A 15073-nucleotide genomic window follows, 5' to 3' on the forward strand; every position below is an offset into this window, starting at 1 on the left:
AGTTCCAGTTACTGCTGCTTTTTAACAAACTACCACAAAGCTTAATGGTTGTAAATCAGCCGTGTTATGCCGCTCACTGATGCTGTGGGCCAAGGATTGGGGCAGGGCAGAGCTGACATTGGTTGTCTCTACTCTTTTGTTGAAAAGATTTCGAGGTTTAGGGGTGACTCAACAAACAAAAGGCCAGGATCATCTGGAGGTGTGTTCACTTACAGGTCTTGCAGTTGATGCCAGGTGTGCGCTGGGACTGTCGCGGGAGCTGTGGACCGGGGCACCTCCACAAGGCTCTTGCCAACAAAGGTCTGTGCAGTCAGACCTATGGTTTTTCTAGTAGTCATGTATGGATGTGAGAGTTGGACCGTAAAGAAGGCTGAGTGCAGAAGAAATGAGGCTTTCAAATTGTGCTAGAGAAGACTCTTGAGAGTCCTTTGGACAGCAAGGAGACCAAACCGGTCAATTCTAAAGGAAATCAGGCCTGAATATTCATTGAAAGGACTGTTGAAGCTCCAGTACTTTGGCCACATGATGTAAAGAGCTGACTCATTGGAAAAGACCCTGATGCTGAGGTAGACTGAAGCAAAAGGAGAAGAGGGTGGCAGAGGATGAGGTGGTTAGATAACATCACTGACTCTGTGGACATGAATTTGAGCAAACTCCTGGAGATAGTGAAGGACAGGGGAACCTGGTGTGCTGCAGTTCATGGGTCAGAAAAAGGCAGTCACGACTTAGTGACTGAACAACCAGCCTCTTGGTGTGAACTGGGTTCATCCTAGCAGGTCAGTAGTCAGGGTAGTTGGGTTTCTTACAGAGCCACCCAGGGCTTCAAAAATAAACAAAGCAAAAGCTATATTACCTTTCCTGATCCAGTTTGGAGTATCACACTGTTTTACTTCTGGCACCAGATTCAAGAGAAAGGGACACAGACTCTTCCTCTCTCAATGGGTGGTGTGTCACAGTGACCTTGTAACAGTCTTTGTGCAAGAGAATGTGGAATGGGAGATGTTTTTCTGGCTGTTTTGGAAAATTTAACCATCTTACTCCTATATTCCATTCTCCATGCAGTGCCCAGAGTGGACTTAAAAACCCAAAATCAGATCATGGCATGCCCCTGCTGAACAGTCTTCCCATAACTGCTCACTCCACCTAAAATAAAAATCCAGATTCCCACAAATAAAATCCAGTCCCAGCAAGACTTCTGGCTTCATATCCTTGGTTGTCTTCATCACCCACCGTGACCTCCTGTCTGGCTCTTCTTCACATCAAACTGTTCCTACCCCAAGCCCTTTGCACATGCAGTTCCCTCTGGCTAGGAAGTCCTGGTTCTTCTGAAGCTGCCTCTTTCTCATCCTTTAGGTCCAATGGCATTTCCTGAGGAGGCTCTCACCTCCCTGACCACCTACCATTGTCCAGCCATTATTACATCACTGTGATTCATCTCTTCTTTTTTAAATTAAAGTTTTTTTGACTGCACCAAATGGCATGTGGGATCTTAGTTTCCCAACCAGGAATCAAATCCATGCCTCCTGCATTGTAAACACAGAGTCTTAACCACCAAGGAATCCCTTTGTTTCTTGTAACACTTGCCATGGCTTGAACCCTATAGTTCTAGTGACTTGTTCTAGTTTATGTGTCTCCTTGTTCAGACTGGGGCTGCACGAGGTGATACTTGTCTGTCTTATTTACTGCTGAATGTGCAGGTGGGAGATCAGATGGCAGGTGGTAGAGGCTTGGACAGAGGACGTTGTGTGTGTTTGGTGATAATAATCTTGATATAGATCTCTGTGTTTATCCTACTTGGAGTTCATTGAGATTCTTGGATGTGTATATTCATGTCTTTCATCAATGTTGGGAAGTTTTGGGGACATTATTTCTTCAACTATTCTTTCTGCCCCTGTCGCCTCTCTCCTTCTGGGATTCCTGTTAGGCATATATTGATATACTTGATGGTGTCCCACAGGTCTCTTAGGCTCTGTTAGTTTTCTTGGTTGTATGTATTTGGGAGAAGTGAGGTTGAGAGGGGTGGGGTGCACACCATCAGATTTGAGGCAACTGCTGACAGTGGAGAGAGGGGTCGGGAGTCAAGACAGTACCTCTTCACAAGCTGAAGGGAGGGACTGCAGGACTACGGTCCTTTGGGGGTACGGTAACTCAGAAGAGCTGGAGACTGATGTAGGGGTGAGAGCAGCCCTTGGCTCCACTGTGTGTGTGTGTAATAGGTTGCTTCAGTCATGTCCAACTCTGTGTGACCCTATGGAGGTTAGCCCACCCAGCTTCTCTGTTTATGGGATTCTCCAGGCAAGAATACTGGAATGGGTTTTCAGGCCCTCCTCCAGGGGATCTTCCTGACTCAGGGATCAAACCTGTGTCTCTTACCACCTATATCACATCAAATGATCAAAGGACACTCACAGGTCACATCAATATTTGTTGTTATTATTTGGTAAATGACAGAGCTTCTATATGTTTCCTGTTGCATTTATTTGGTTACCTGTAACTCATTTAATTCACAGTTGGCTATGATTCTTTCTCAGTGCTCAGAAATTATTGATAAGTGAAAACAAATGATCTACAAACTGTACATTATGAAATAGTTATGAGTGCTAAGCTTCACACGTGAAGTTTGTACAATAATTCATTTGAATTTTGCTAGTTGCTGTTCAGATTTTGGTTTGTGTGCATGTTTGTGTATTTTCTTTCCTCCAGATATTCACATCATTGGCTGATGTACTATGCTTATGATGCCTGATGGATAAATCAGCCCTCAGCAGATACAGGGATTTGTTGAAATGTAGGCAGAAGGGGCAGGTCAGGTTTGAGTGGAGCTCTACACCTCTGTGGCAGACAGTGGAAGCTGATGAATATGTATTCTACCTTCCTCACCCTTCAGGTGGATTGACTAAAGTGTGTGTTCTGCACTGACTCTCAGAGGTCCTCATGAGATTGAGTCCCAGCAACCCACAGTGGAAACTTGCAGATCAGTGCACTCTTTACTGATTCCCTTCCCTTCCCTGTCTCGCTTCTCCACCTCCCTTTCAGCATTTTCTGTGTGTGTGTGTGTGTGGTCACTTCAGCTGTGTCCAACTCTTTGTGAGCCTGTGGACTGTAGCCCACCAGGCTCCTCAGTCTATGGGATTCTCCAGGCAAGAATACTGGAGTGGGTTGCCATTTCTTCCTCCAGGGGATCTTCTGACTCAGGGATCAAACCTGTATCTCTTGTGTCTCCTGCATTAGCAGGTGGGTTCTTTACCACTAGCACTGCCTGGGAAACCCTTGAGCATTTTCTGGGTCACTTAAAAAAACTATTTATTTATCTATGGTGGTGCTAGGTCTTCATTGCTGTGCGCAGGCTTTCTCCAACTGCAACGAGCAGGGGTTACTCTCTAGTTGTGGTGTGCGGGCTTCTCATTGCATGGCTTCTCTTGTGGAGCACAGACTCTAGGGCATGGGGGCTTCAGTCATTGTGGCTGGTGGGCTTACTTGCCCTGTTTCTTGTGAAATCTCCCAGGACCAGGGATTGAACCTGTGTCCCCTGCATTGGCAGGCAGATTCTTAACCACACTGTACCATCAGGGAAGTCCTTGTAGATCTCTTTCCAAATAAACTCCTTGTCCTTGAATCCTTATCACAGGATCAGCTGCTGAGAGATGCCAAATGAAGACATTCTCTCGAGGCCTCAATTTCCTCATCCATTCAAAGGGAAGAATAACTCCCCCTGTTATGGGAGTAGGAGGTTCTAGGGACGAGGCATGTGTCTGTGGGTTAAGTCCCCTGTCTGCTACCTCTCTGGGGGTCCTCACTTCCTGGGAAATGAAAGATGGAGCTGATTATGGGGAGTTTCTACCTCCTGTTGTCATTGCAGCTGTTCCCACAATGGAGACTCACTGGCATCTCTCATCTTCCAGGATGACAAGGCAAGTTCTACAGGCTGCACAGGTCTCTCTGACTGGGAGTTAGTCCTCAGAGGTACCAAGGAAGGAGTGGCTGCCCAGAGATGTCCACTGGGGCAGCATTGAGGATCTAGAGGGGGCAGAGGGTGGTTGAGTTCCCCTGAGGCAGCTTCCTGAGGCAGGATGTGGTATTGCCGGGAAGGCAATCAGAGGGGGCAGCATATGTCGGCCAGAGCCTCCTGATGACCCATGAAAAAGCCCTGCCGGGCAGCTGTAGAGCTGAAACTGAGGGACAGAGGGGCCCCCTGTTGCCCGTGAAGTTGTTTTTGTTTAGTTACTAAGCTGTGTGTGACTCTTGTGTCTGACTCTTTGCAACCCCCTAGACTGTAGCCTGCCAGGCTCCTCTGTCCGTGGGATTTTCCAGGCAGGAATATTATAGGAATGGGTTGCTATTTCCTTTTCAGAGAATCTTTCTAACTGCAGGTCTGAACTCATGTCTCCTGCATTGGCAGGTGTGATCTTTATCACTGAGTCACCAAGGAAGCCCTGCCTATGTGGTTGTTCTTGTTCAGTCACTCAGTCCTGTCTGACTCTTCGTGACCGCCCCCCCTTCCCTGCTTATGGACTGCAGCACGCCAGGCTTCCCAGTCCTTCACCACCTCCTGGAGCTTGCTCAAACTCACGTCCATTGAGTTGGTGATGCTATTCAACTGTCTTGTCCTCTGTCATCCCCTTCTCCTCCTGCCTTCAATCTTTCCCAGCACGAGGGTCTTTTCCAGTGAGTCAGCTCTTTGCATCAGGTGGCCAAAGTATTGGAGCTTCAGCTTCAGCATCCGTCCTTCCAATGAATATTCAGGACTGATTTCCTTTAGGATTGACTGGTTTGATCTCCTTGCAATCCAAGGGACCCTCAAGAGTCTTCTCCAGTACCACAGTTCAAAGCATCAATCCTTCGGCACTCAGCCTACCTTGCTTTTATTATTAGATGCAGGTCTGCTGGCTCTCTTGATGACCAGGTGTCTGCACAGGCCCCAGGACATATTTGACAATTGGCCACCTGAAGTCAAACCAAGAGCTGCCCTGGTGCCCAGCTTTTAGGGCCTGGGGGTGCTGGTGTGGCCACCAGGGCTTCATAGGTGCTCGTTGTCCCAGAGGTAGGGGGGTCAACCTGAACAGAGGAGTACACTGGTCTCCTATGAAAACCTGGGCACGGCCACTCAGAAGGAGCTACCCTGGTTGGCAGTACACCATGTGTGTTGTTCACCCATGTTAGCTAGGGGAATTAGGCACTGTCTACATGACACCACAGGGAGTGGACAACTAGAAGCTAGAGCCTGGTCTCTTTTGAACCCTGCCCCATGTGCCTTTTACCTTTGCTGGTATTATTTTCATTTAAGTTTTTAAAATTAATTTTTATTGGAGTATAGTTGCTTTGCAGTGTTGTGTTAATTTCTACTGAATGGCAAAGTGAATCATACACACACACACACACACACCCCTCTTTTTTGGATTTCCTTCCCACTTAGGTCACCACAGAGGACTGAGTGGGGTTCCCTGAGCTATATAGTAGGTTCTCGTTAGTTATATGTTTTATATATAGTATCAACAATGTTTATATGTCAATCCCAATCTCCCAGTTCATCCCACCTGATGATTTTAATTTGTATCCTTTCTTTGCAATAAACCACGAATACAGCAACTTTGCTGAGTTCTGTGAGTCCTTCTAGTGAATCACTGAACCTGAGGGTGGTCTTGGGGAGACCTCCCACTACACAGATTCACAGAGAGGGAAATGATTCCACAGATCCCTGATAAATGTACATTTGGAAGTAGGAACTTCCTTTCTAGGACCTTGGGCTCAAGTCTTACTGAGTCCGTTCTTGTGTCTTGTTGGAGTGGCTTTCTAGCCACTCCCAGCAGCAGATCTGGTGAGGACTTTTGCCTCCTGAGAACCACACATGGGGCAGGACTTGAGCTGTTCCAAGTCATCTGCCTGGGAGGCTGTCCAACATCATGATGCAAGAGGGATCAGGTTTTAGTGTCACACAGGTTGGATTGGAATTCCTCCCCACCCCACCCGATTCAGCATGTGACCTTGGGACAGTCAGCTCCCCTCTGTGATCCTCAGTGTCTGAATCTCTCAAACTGATCCGAATACCCAATAAAATCCCATATGGAGAGAAAGAAATGTTATTGTACTATCATACTGGCCAAGGAATCTTTCCCTGGTGCTGGGAAAGATTGAAGGCAAAAGGAGAAGGGGACAGCAGAGGATGAGGTGGTTAGATGGCATGACCGACTGAATGGACAGGAATCTGAGCAAACTCTGGGAGATAGTGGAGGACAGAGGCGCCCCCTGCTATATCCATTGGGTCCCAAAGAGTTGGACATGATTTAGTGACTGAACAGCAACTGGCCAGCGTCATCCATCCATCAGTCCTCTCATCCATCCATCAGTTCATTCATTCCTTAATTTACTCAACAAGTAAATTTTGAGCAGCTGCTGAGCCCCATGATTGAAAATAAAAGGCTACAGTTCATGGACCAAATTTCATGCTACTGTTGATAATTTTATTTGGTAATTAAGGCTTTCAAACCTAGTGTTTGTGAGGGAATACTTAGTGATGTGACCATAGGATTAACATGTCCAGTGATTTGTAATTTTAGGAAGCCCATACTAGATGGCAGATTTTAGACAGGATTTTCTGGGTTGCAAATTAGTTAGGGATTAGACAGTTAATACAGAAGGTGGAAACTTCTTCCTGATTTCCTCTTTTCAAGATGTCAGTTCAGTCGCTCAGTCATGTCTGACTCTTTGCGACCCCATGAACTGCAGCACGCCAGGCTTCCCTGTCCATCACCAACTCCTGGCGCTTACTCAACTCATGTCCATTGAGTCAGTGATGCCTTCCAACCATCTAATCCTCTCATCCCCTTCTCCTCGCTTTTTGAGATATAGTTGAGATATTTTGGTAGTTACTATATTTGGGAACAACTGTTGCAGGTAGAGCTTCCCAGGTGGCCCTAGTGGTTAGGGACACGGTTGCAAGGTAGCCAGCTGTATTTTTTTTTTTAATTTTAATTTTATTTTTTAATTTTTTTAATTTTTTCATTTATTTTTTTTAGTTGGAGGCTAATTACTTTACATCATTGCAGTGGTTTTTATTATACATTGAAATGAATTAGCCATGGATTTACATGCATTCCCCATCCCGGTCCCCCCTCCCACCTCCCTCTCCACCTGATCCCTCTGGGTCTTCCCAGTGCACCAGGCCCGAGCACTTGTCTCATAGCCAGCCGTATTAAGAGAGGCAACTATGTTGGAGGGGCAGGGCTGAGGAGGAGTACCAGACACTAGAACCCAAACAGCAGATGCATTTCTGCAATATTTTTTTTTACTTTCTTTAAAACAAGCAAACAAAAGCTCCACTCCATGCTACATTTTATCACTATCATTTGGGGGAGCAGAATACACAGAAGGTAAATATTAGTTGAGAATCTTTCTGCATTAATTTGATGAGTTCAATGCATTTTTCAATGCAATGGGAAAAAAGTACTATTTTTAATAAAACTTTTTATTTATTTTGTGTTGGAGTATAGCTGATTAACGATGTTGTGATTAAGGTGGACAGCAAAATGACTCAGCCAAAATGACTCATACATACATATGCATGTATCCATTCTCCCCCAAATTCCCCTCCCATCCAGGCTGCCACATAACACTGAGCAGAGTTCCCTGTGCTATAGAGTAGGTCCTTGTTAGTTATCCATTTTATTTACTTATTTTTTAAATGTTTTATTTTGTATTGGGGGATAGCTGATGAACAAACAATGTTGTAATAGTTTCAGGTGAACAAGGAAGGGACTCAACCATACATATGCGTGTATCCATTCTCTTCCAAACTCCCTTCCCAGCCAGAGTGCCACGTAATGCTGAGCAGAGTTCCATGTGCTATATAGTAGGTCCTTATTGGTTACCCATTTAAAATATAGCAGTGTGTACTTGTCCATCCCAAACTCCCTAACTATTCCTTACCCCCATCCTGCCCCCTGGCAAACGTAAGTTCGTTCTCTGAGTCTCTTTCTGTTTTGTAGGTTCATTTCTATCATTTCTTTTTAGATTCCACATATAAGGGAAGTCACACAATATTTCTCCTTCTTTGTCTGACTTATTCACTGAATCTCTGGGTCCATCCATGTTGCTGCAAGTGCCATTATTACATTCTTTATTTAAAATTTATTTTTCATTTGGAGGGAAATTGCTTTACAATGTTGTGTTGGTTTCTGCCATACGGTTTCACCCTTCTTAATGGCTGAGTCATATTACATTGTTCTTGGGCTTCCCTGGTGGCTCAGATGGTAAAGAATCTGCCTGCAATGTGAGAGACATGGGTTCAGTCCCTGGGTCAGGAGGATCATCCCCTGGAGAAGGGCATGGCAAACCACTCGAGCATTCTTGCCTGGAGAATTCCATGGACAGAAGAGCCTGGAAGGCTACTGTCCATGGGGTTGCAGAGAGTCAGACAAGATTGAGCAAATTTGACTTTCATACTTTCATATATGTACCACACCTTCAAAAAGTACTATATTTTGTGACATGTAAAATGATAGAAATTCAAATTTCAGTGTCTATAAATAAAGTTTCATGGGTGCTCAGCCCCGCCCTTTTCTTGAGGTTTTGCCTTCCTCGTTTTAGCATCAGAGCTGAGTCATTGTGACAGAGGCCTTGTGGTCCATAAAGCTGATATTCATTTACCCTTTGGCCCTTTACAGAAAAAGCTTGCTCATCACTAACGCATGGCAGGACTCAGCAACAGGTCTGTTCTGAAGCCCCTGCCCTCCTGCATTCCTGCTTAACCCCATGATGGTCCCCTCATCCTGAGTCCAATTCCCCCTGGTGAGGTCTGACCACAGCTCCCTGCCCACTTCCTCTGTCCTCACTGCAGTCTAAGGACACACCGGTCTCCATGATTTCTCTGAACAACCCAGGCTCTGTCCCACCCTGGGAAGGTTGCACATGCTGTTCCCTCCCAGAGGAGCCGGGATCTGTGTTTCCCAAAAGCAGTTTTTAATCCATTTTGTGATGTTCCACTATTGCCACCTGCTGGCCACTTCCTCAAACTGTAGCTGCAGTGCTTTTAAAGCTTTTGGGTAGAACCTCTCCATGACCCTGTCCAGGGCAGGGAAAAATGGAAAATGCCTGTGGGAAAAATGCCCCAGATTTGTATATCTCATGTCCCTGAAGACATATTTAGGGCCCAGATCGCCGCAGCTGTCCTCTACCCCCATCTATTCCAGTGATCCTCAAATTTTAAGGCTCATATAACTCCCCTGGGTTGGTTAAAATGATGACTTAAGTGATCTGACATGGTGTCTGAGTCTTTATTTCTGTCAAGCTTCCCATAATAATGATGACTGTGATTCAAGGACCACTGAGTATCAGGCTTTCCTTTTTCTATAGAAGAAAGGTCAGTTAAAAATGGGAAGGAAATCTGAAACAGAGGGGAAAAATGTGTATGTACAGCTGATTCACTTTGCTATACAGCAGAAACTAATGAAACATTGTAAAGCAACTCTACTCTGATAAAAATTAATTTAAAAAGAAGTCAGAAAATCCCCCTGTAAAGGGCCAGATAGTAAACATGTTAGATTTTGCACAGGATTCATTGTAGCTTGAAAAGAGTTGTGTGTGTGTGTGCTCAGTCATGTCAGACTCTTTGCTACCCCATAAATTGTAGCCCACCAGCCTCCTCTGGCCATGGAATTTTCCAGGCAAGAATACTGAAGTGGGTTGCCATTTCCTTTTCCAGGGGATCTTCCTGACTCAGGGATTGAATCTGTGTCTCTTGCATCTCCTACATTAGCAGGCAGATTCTTTACCACTGTGACACCTGGGAAGCCCCAAAACAGTCATAGATGATGAATTAATGAGTGTTGCTTGTTGTTGTTATTGTTCAGTCACTAGGACATGTCCAACTCTTTGTCACCCCATGGACTGCAGCATGTCAGGCTTTCCTGTCCTTCATTATCTCCCAGAATTTGCTCAAACTCATGTCCATTGAGTCAGTGATGCCATCCAAATATCTCATCCTCGTTTGCCCCCTTCTCCTTCTGCCCTCAATCTTTCCCAGTATCATGGTCTCTTTCAATGAGTTGGCTCTTCGCATCAGGTGGCCAAAGTATTGGAGCTTCAACTTCAGCATCAGTCCTTCCAATGCATATTCAGTGTTGATTTCCTTGAAGACTGACTGGTTTGATCTTGCAGTCCAAAGGGCTCTCAGGAGTCTTCGCCAACACCGCAGTTCAAAAGCATCAATTCTTCGGCCCTCAACCTTCTTTATGGTCCAATTCTGTTCCCATAAAACTTTATGGGCTCTAAAATTAGGATTTTACATAATTTTAATGTGTCATGAAGTAGTCTTCTTTTAAAAAATTTTCAACCATTTAAAAATGTAAAAACCATTCTTAACTTGCAGGGCACACAAAAACAGGCTGTTGGCTGAATTTGGCCCACCGACTGCAGTTGGTAAATCCATGCTTTAGGCACCAAATTCTAGGCAATATTGTGTGTTGTTGAGACTGGGGGCTGTAGAATGGGTCCTCTGTTTGAACATTCACTACTGCTTAATAGAAAGCTGCACTTTTCAAGTCTAGTTTCCTCATCTGTAAAATAAGGAGTTACATTTCCTACCTTGTAATAAAGGTAGGGGTCCCCAGCCTCCAGGATCTAATGCCTGATGATCTGAGGTGGAGCTGATGTAACAATAGAAGTAAAGTGCACAATGAATGTAGTGGACTTGAATCATCCTGAAACCATCCTGCCAACACCCTGGTCCCTAGAAAAATTGTCTTCCACGAAACTGGTCCCTGGTGCCAAAAATGTTGGGGACCGCTCTTGTAGGCTTTCTGTTTAAAATTTAATGAGATAGTGTATTTAAAGGGATGATCCCCGTGCAGGGCACATACTAAATCTCAGCTATTGGTATCCTCATTGTCATCACAGTGAGACCAAGAAATTGAATTCATGCAATCTGAATCCTTCAGGTTTTCTCCAATTGTAGCACAGACTCCCTTAACCAGAACTCAGGGTAGTCAGCGCTTGAGAGGATATATCTGGGCATGGTCTTTGCACGATGCCAGCCCTTCCTAAACTAACGGTACTAGTTTGCTGGGGCTTCATAGCAAAGTATCACATACTATGTGGCTTAAACAACGGAAGTGTATCCTCTAGCAGTTCTGAAGGCCAGCAGTCCAACATCAAAGTTGTCAGCAGGGTTTATTTCTTCTGGAGGTGGTGATGGAAAGTCTGTTCCATGCCTTTCTCTTAGCTTCCGGTGGTTTCCTGAAATCTCTGGCATTCCTTGGCTGGTAGAAGCATCATCTCCATCTTCACGTGGCCTTCTCCCTGGTACATGTCTGTGTCCAATTTCTCTCTTTTTATAGGGGTGCCAGTCACAGTGGATTAGGACCCTGATGACCTCATTAGAACTGGTTACCTTAGAAAAGACCCTATTTTCAGGACAGGTCACCTTCTGAGGTGCTGGGGGTTAGACTGAGACATTAGGCTGTGACATATCTCTTTGGAGGACACAACTCAACCCCTAACCCGACCTCTCTGTGCATCCTAGCTCGCTGCATCCACTTGTTGCTGTCAGCACCTATAGAATCATATAGGGTTTGGAGTCAGGTGATGGAATCACAGGAAACGTATGGACTCTGAAGCTTGTCCAGGGCCAGTGTGCTCCCACTGTGGTCTGTGGACTGCCTGCTTCAGGACCACCTGGACAGCCTGTTAAGAACCCAGATTCCAGGATCCAGTATCGGGTTGCTAAATCACAATCCCTAGGATCCAAAGGCCAGCACCTCCTATATCCCAGTCTAGGGGACACGAGACGCCTGTTTAAGACTGTGATCCTCGTGCAAAGTCAAGCCACTAGGTTCCCCGTGAGTCTGAGAATGATGGTGGCTGAGTTGGACAGCAAGTCAGCTCATCTCAACAGATGCTCTCAGAGTCCTCCCCCAAGTCACTTACGAAGCACAGTGATATGATACACGTGGCTAATACACACTGTTCTATCAATAGTAAACTGAGAGGAGCTGGTCTTTCATCCCACTAGGATTATCCACATAGCAATCCTATAAACCTCAGAGAATTTCAGGCTACTTCGGAGTCTTCTATGCTACTCTGGTCTTCATGGAAGAAGGTAAACCATGGCAAAAATAGGATGGTGAAGAATCTGCCTGCATTGCATGAGACCCGGGTTTGATCCCTGGGTTGGGGAGATCCCCTGGAGAAGGGGATGGCAACACATTCCAGTATTCTTGCCTGGAGAATCCCATGGACTGAGGAGCCTGACAGGCTGTGGGGTCGCAAAGAGTCAGACAGGACTGAGTTACTAACACTTTCACTTCACTTTCTTTCACTTTCCCTTCCCATGGCACTTTATTTCTCTCTTATGATGCATTACCAAGTTGACCTGTGATGATTTATTGACATATCTTTATTCCCTCCAGATTCTGAATGTTTGGAGAGCAGCAATGGATATATTCCTGTGTCCCATGCACTGAAAAATGGTCACAGAACATTGGGAGGTGCTGAACAGCTATTCTGCCCGAGGACTGAGGGGGCTACTTTATGGACCACTAGGTCCCCTCTGGGAGAGAGACTGGTCACTTCTGAACGAACACCTAGTGAGCTAATCCCAACAGATGCTCTCAGATTCCTCCCCCAAGTCATTAGGAAACACGGCCATATATCTCTCTAATGTACATTGTCTTTATCAGTATTAAAATTGAATGTAGCTTATCTTTCCTTCAATAAGGATTACCCATGTAGCAATCCTGTAAGCTCAATACCTCAGAGAGTTTAAGGTTACTTCAAAGTCTTCTCTATGCTGCCCTTGAGGGGTAACAAATCATGGAGAAAAACCCATCTTTCCTGTTCTGTATCACTCACTTCATCATCTCTTATGACACAATCACCATGTTGCTCTGTGACAGTTTACTGACATGTCTTCATCCCCCACCAGATTCTGAATGCCTTGAGAGCAGAGATGAGATGTATTCCTGTATCTCAGGCACTGATCAGTGGTCCTGGAATATAGTGAAAGTGTTAGTGGCTTGGTTGTGTCAGATTCTTTGTGACCCCATGGACTGTAGCCCACAAGACTCCTCTGTCCATGGGATTCTCCAGGCAAGAATACTAGAGTGGGTAGCCACTCCTTTCTCCAGGGACTCTTTCAGATTCAGAGATCAAACCTGGGTCTCCTGCATTGCAGTCAGATTCTTTACCTTCTGAGCCACCAGGGAAGCCCAAGGAACATGGTAGGTGCTAAAAAACTATTCTGCCCTAAGACTGAGATGCGACTACTTTGCAGACCAGTTTCCTCAGAGCTGTCTTCATGTCCTTGTTCCCTAGGCTGTAGATAAAGGGGTTCAACATGGGGATGACCACCCCACACATCAAGGCAGCCGCCTTATCCTTCTGCGAGGAGGTGGGAGATGCTGGCTGCAGGTACACGGCAAAGATGGTGCCATAGAATAGAGTCACCACAGTGAGGTGTGAGCCACAAGTGGAGAAGGCTTTCCATTTGCCCAGAGCAGAAGGGATCCTGAAGACCGCCCAGAATATGCAGATATAAGAGAGGAGGATGCATGTGAGAGGGCTGATGCCCAAGATGAGAGTGTAACAGGCAGGAAGGCCAGGGGTCTCCAAATGGAGGAGAGAGGCTGCAGGTGCCAGATACTTTTATCTCTCTTAAGTGGCAGGAAGAAACAAACCAGCGATTTGTCTTTCCTTCTCTATACAAATTTAAAAGGTTTCTCTTAAAGTGCTGTGTTGCCATGACACCTGGTCTCACCTGAAGCTAACTACTCTCAAACCTTGAGTTAACCAATACATTTCTTTTTCGTATGGAAATGTTGTCTTAAGCTATGTTAATGAACCCCAGACTCTATCTTCAAGTTGGTTCTGCCAAATGGCCTAACTTACTTACTCAGATATTTTTCCCCTAATCTATGTAAACAAAACTATTTGTTGATATTCTGCCCTTCTACAGATTCAAGTCAATCGTTTTATGGCCAGGGATGAATTATCTGGTGCCATTCTAAATTTTATGACTTTTTTTCATTAACAGACTGTGAGTGACTATATAACATACAGCTAAAGACTAGGAGGGGGGTACTCTTTTGCCCCCTTCTGATGCCTATGTCAGAAGCTTTCTCTATCTCCTTTATACTTTAATAAAACTTTATTACACAAAAGCTCTGAGGGATCCAGCCTCGTCTCTGGCCCTGGATTGAACTCGTCTCCTCTGGAGGCCAACAATCCTGCGTCTAATCGTTCAGCAACACCCTTTCAGTGATGATGCCGAAAGCAAAGATCACCAGCTCATCGGTGTGTGTGTCTGAGCAGGAGAGCTTCAGCAGGGGCATGAGGTCACAGAAGTAGTGGGGGATTTCAGAGCCAGCGCAGAAGGTCAGCTGAGCCATGAGGCTGGTGTGGACAATGGACTGGAGGTTGGTGATCAGCCATGACCCCACCACCAGCAGCCCACACACACGGAGACTCATGATGGTCAAGTAGCGCAGAGGGTGGACAATGGCCATGAACCGATCAATGGCCATCACGGCCAGGAGGAAGCTGTCCATGGTCCCAAACAGGTGGAAGGCATACATCTGGGCAAGACAGCCTGCAAAGGGGATGGCTTTGCTCTGAGTCCAGAGGTTCACCAGCATCTTGGGGATGGTGGTGGAAGAGAAGAAGATGTCAGTGAGGGACAGGTTACAGAGGAAGAAGTACATGGGTGTGTGGAGGTGTGAGTCTGTGATGATGGCCAGGATGATGAGCAGGTTTCCAAAGATGGTGACCAGGTACATGGGCAGGAACAGCCCAAAGAGGAAGATCTGATGCTCTGGCTTTTCCGAGAGTCCCAGGAGGAGGAATTCTGAGACTGCTGTTCTGTATTCTAGCTCCATGGATAGCCAGTGTCTGTTAGGAAAGAAACAAGGGCAGAGGGAAGTGATGTAAAGTTGGGAGTCAGAGGTGGAATTCTAGTCTCAGCTCCCTACAGACCTGTACATTCTGTGAAAACTCATGGAATTCTTATAGCTCCCTTCCATGGAATTTTGTTTCCCCAAAGCCACCCATTTTTGAGACAGTCTCAAAGATCTAACTAAGTTGTTTT

The 15073-nt window shown here is 45.7% G+C and overlaps 2 protein-coding genes across 2 annotated transcripts in view; one reads left to right on the plus strand and one right to left on the minus strand.

Annotated features, from left to right (window-relative positions):
* The window catches only part of SLC1A6 (solute carrier family 1 member 6), a 161603-nt gene that overhangs the window by 5989 nt on the left and 140541 nt on the right, over positions 1 to 15073 (plus strand). The window lies entirely within an intron of this gene.
* Positions 13237 to 14867, minus strand: LOC110142721 (olfactory receptor 1I1-like). The gene is made up of 2 exons (XM_020902043.2): positions 14249 to 14867; positions 13237 to 13562 (listed from the first exon to the last, which is right to left on the minus strand). The coding sequence occupies exons 1-2, from the start codon at positions 14862 to 14864 to the stop codon at positions 13237 to 13239; spliced, it is 942 nt and encodes a 313-aa protein (XP_020757702.2). The 5' UTR covers positions 14865 to 14867.

This window comes from Odocoileus virginianus, chromosome 3 (genome assembly GCF_023699985.2).
Source record: "Odocoileus virginianus isolate 20LAN1187 ecotype Illinois chromosome 3, Ovbor_1.2, whole genome shotgun sequence".
NCBI lineage: Eukaryota > Metazoa > Chordata > Mammalia > Artiodactyla > Cervidae > Odocoileus > Odocoileus virginianus.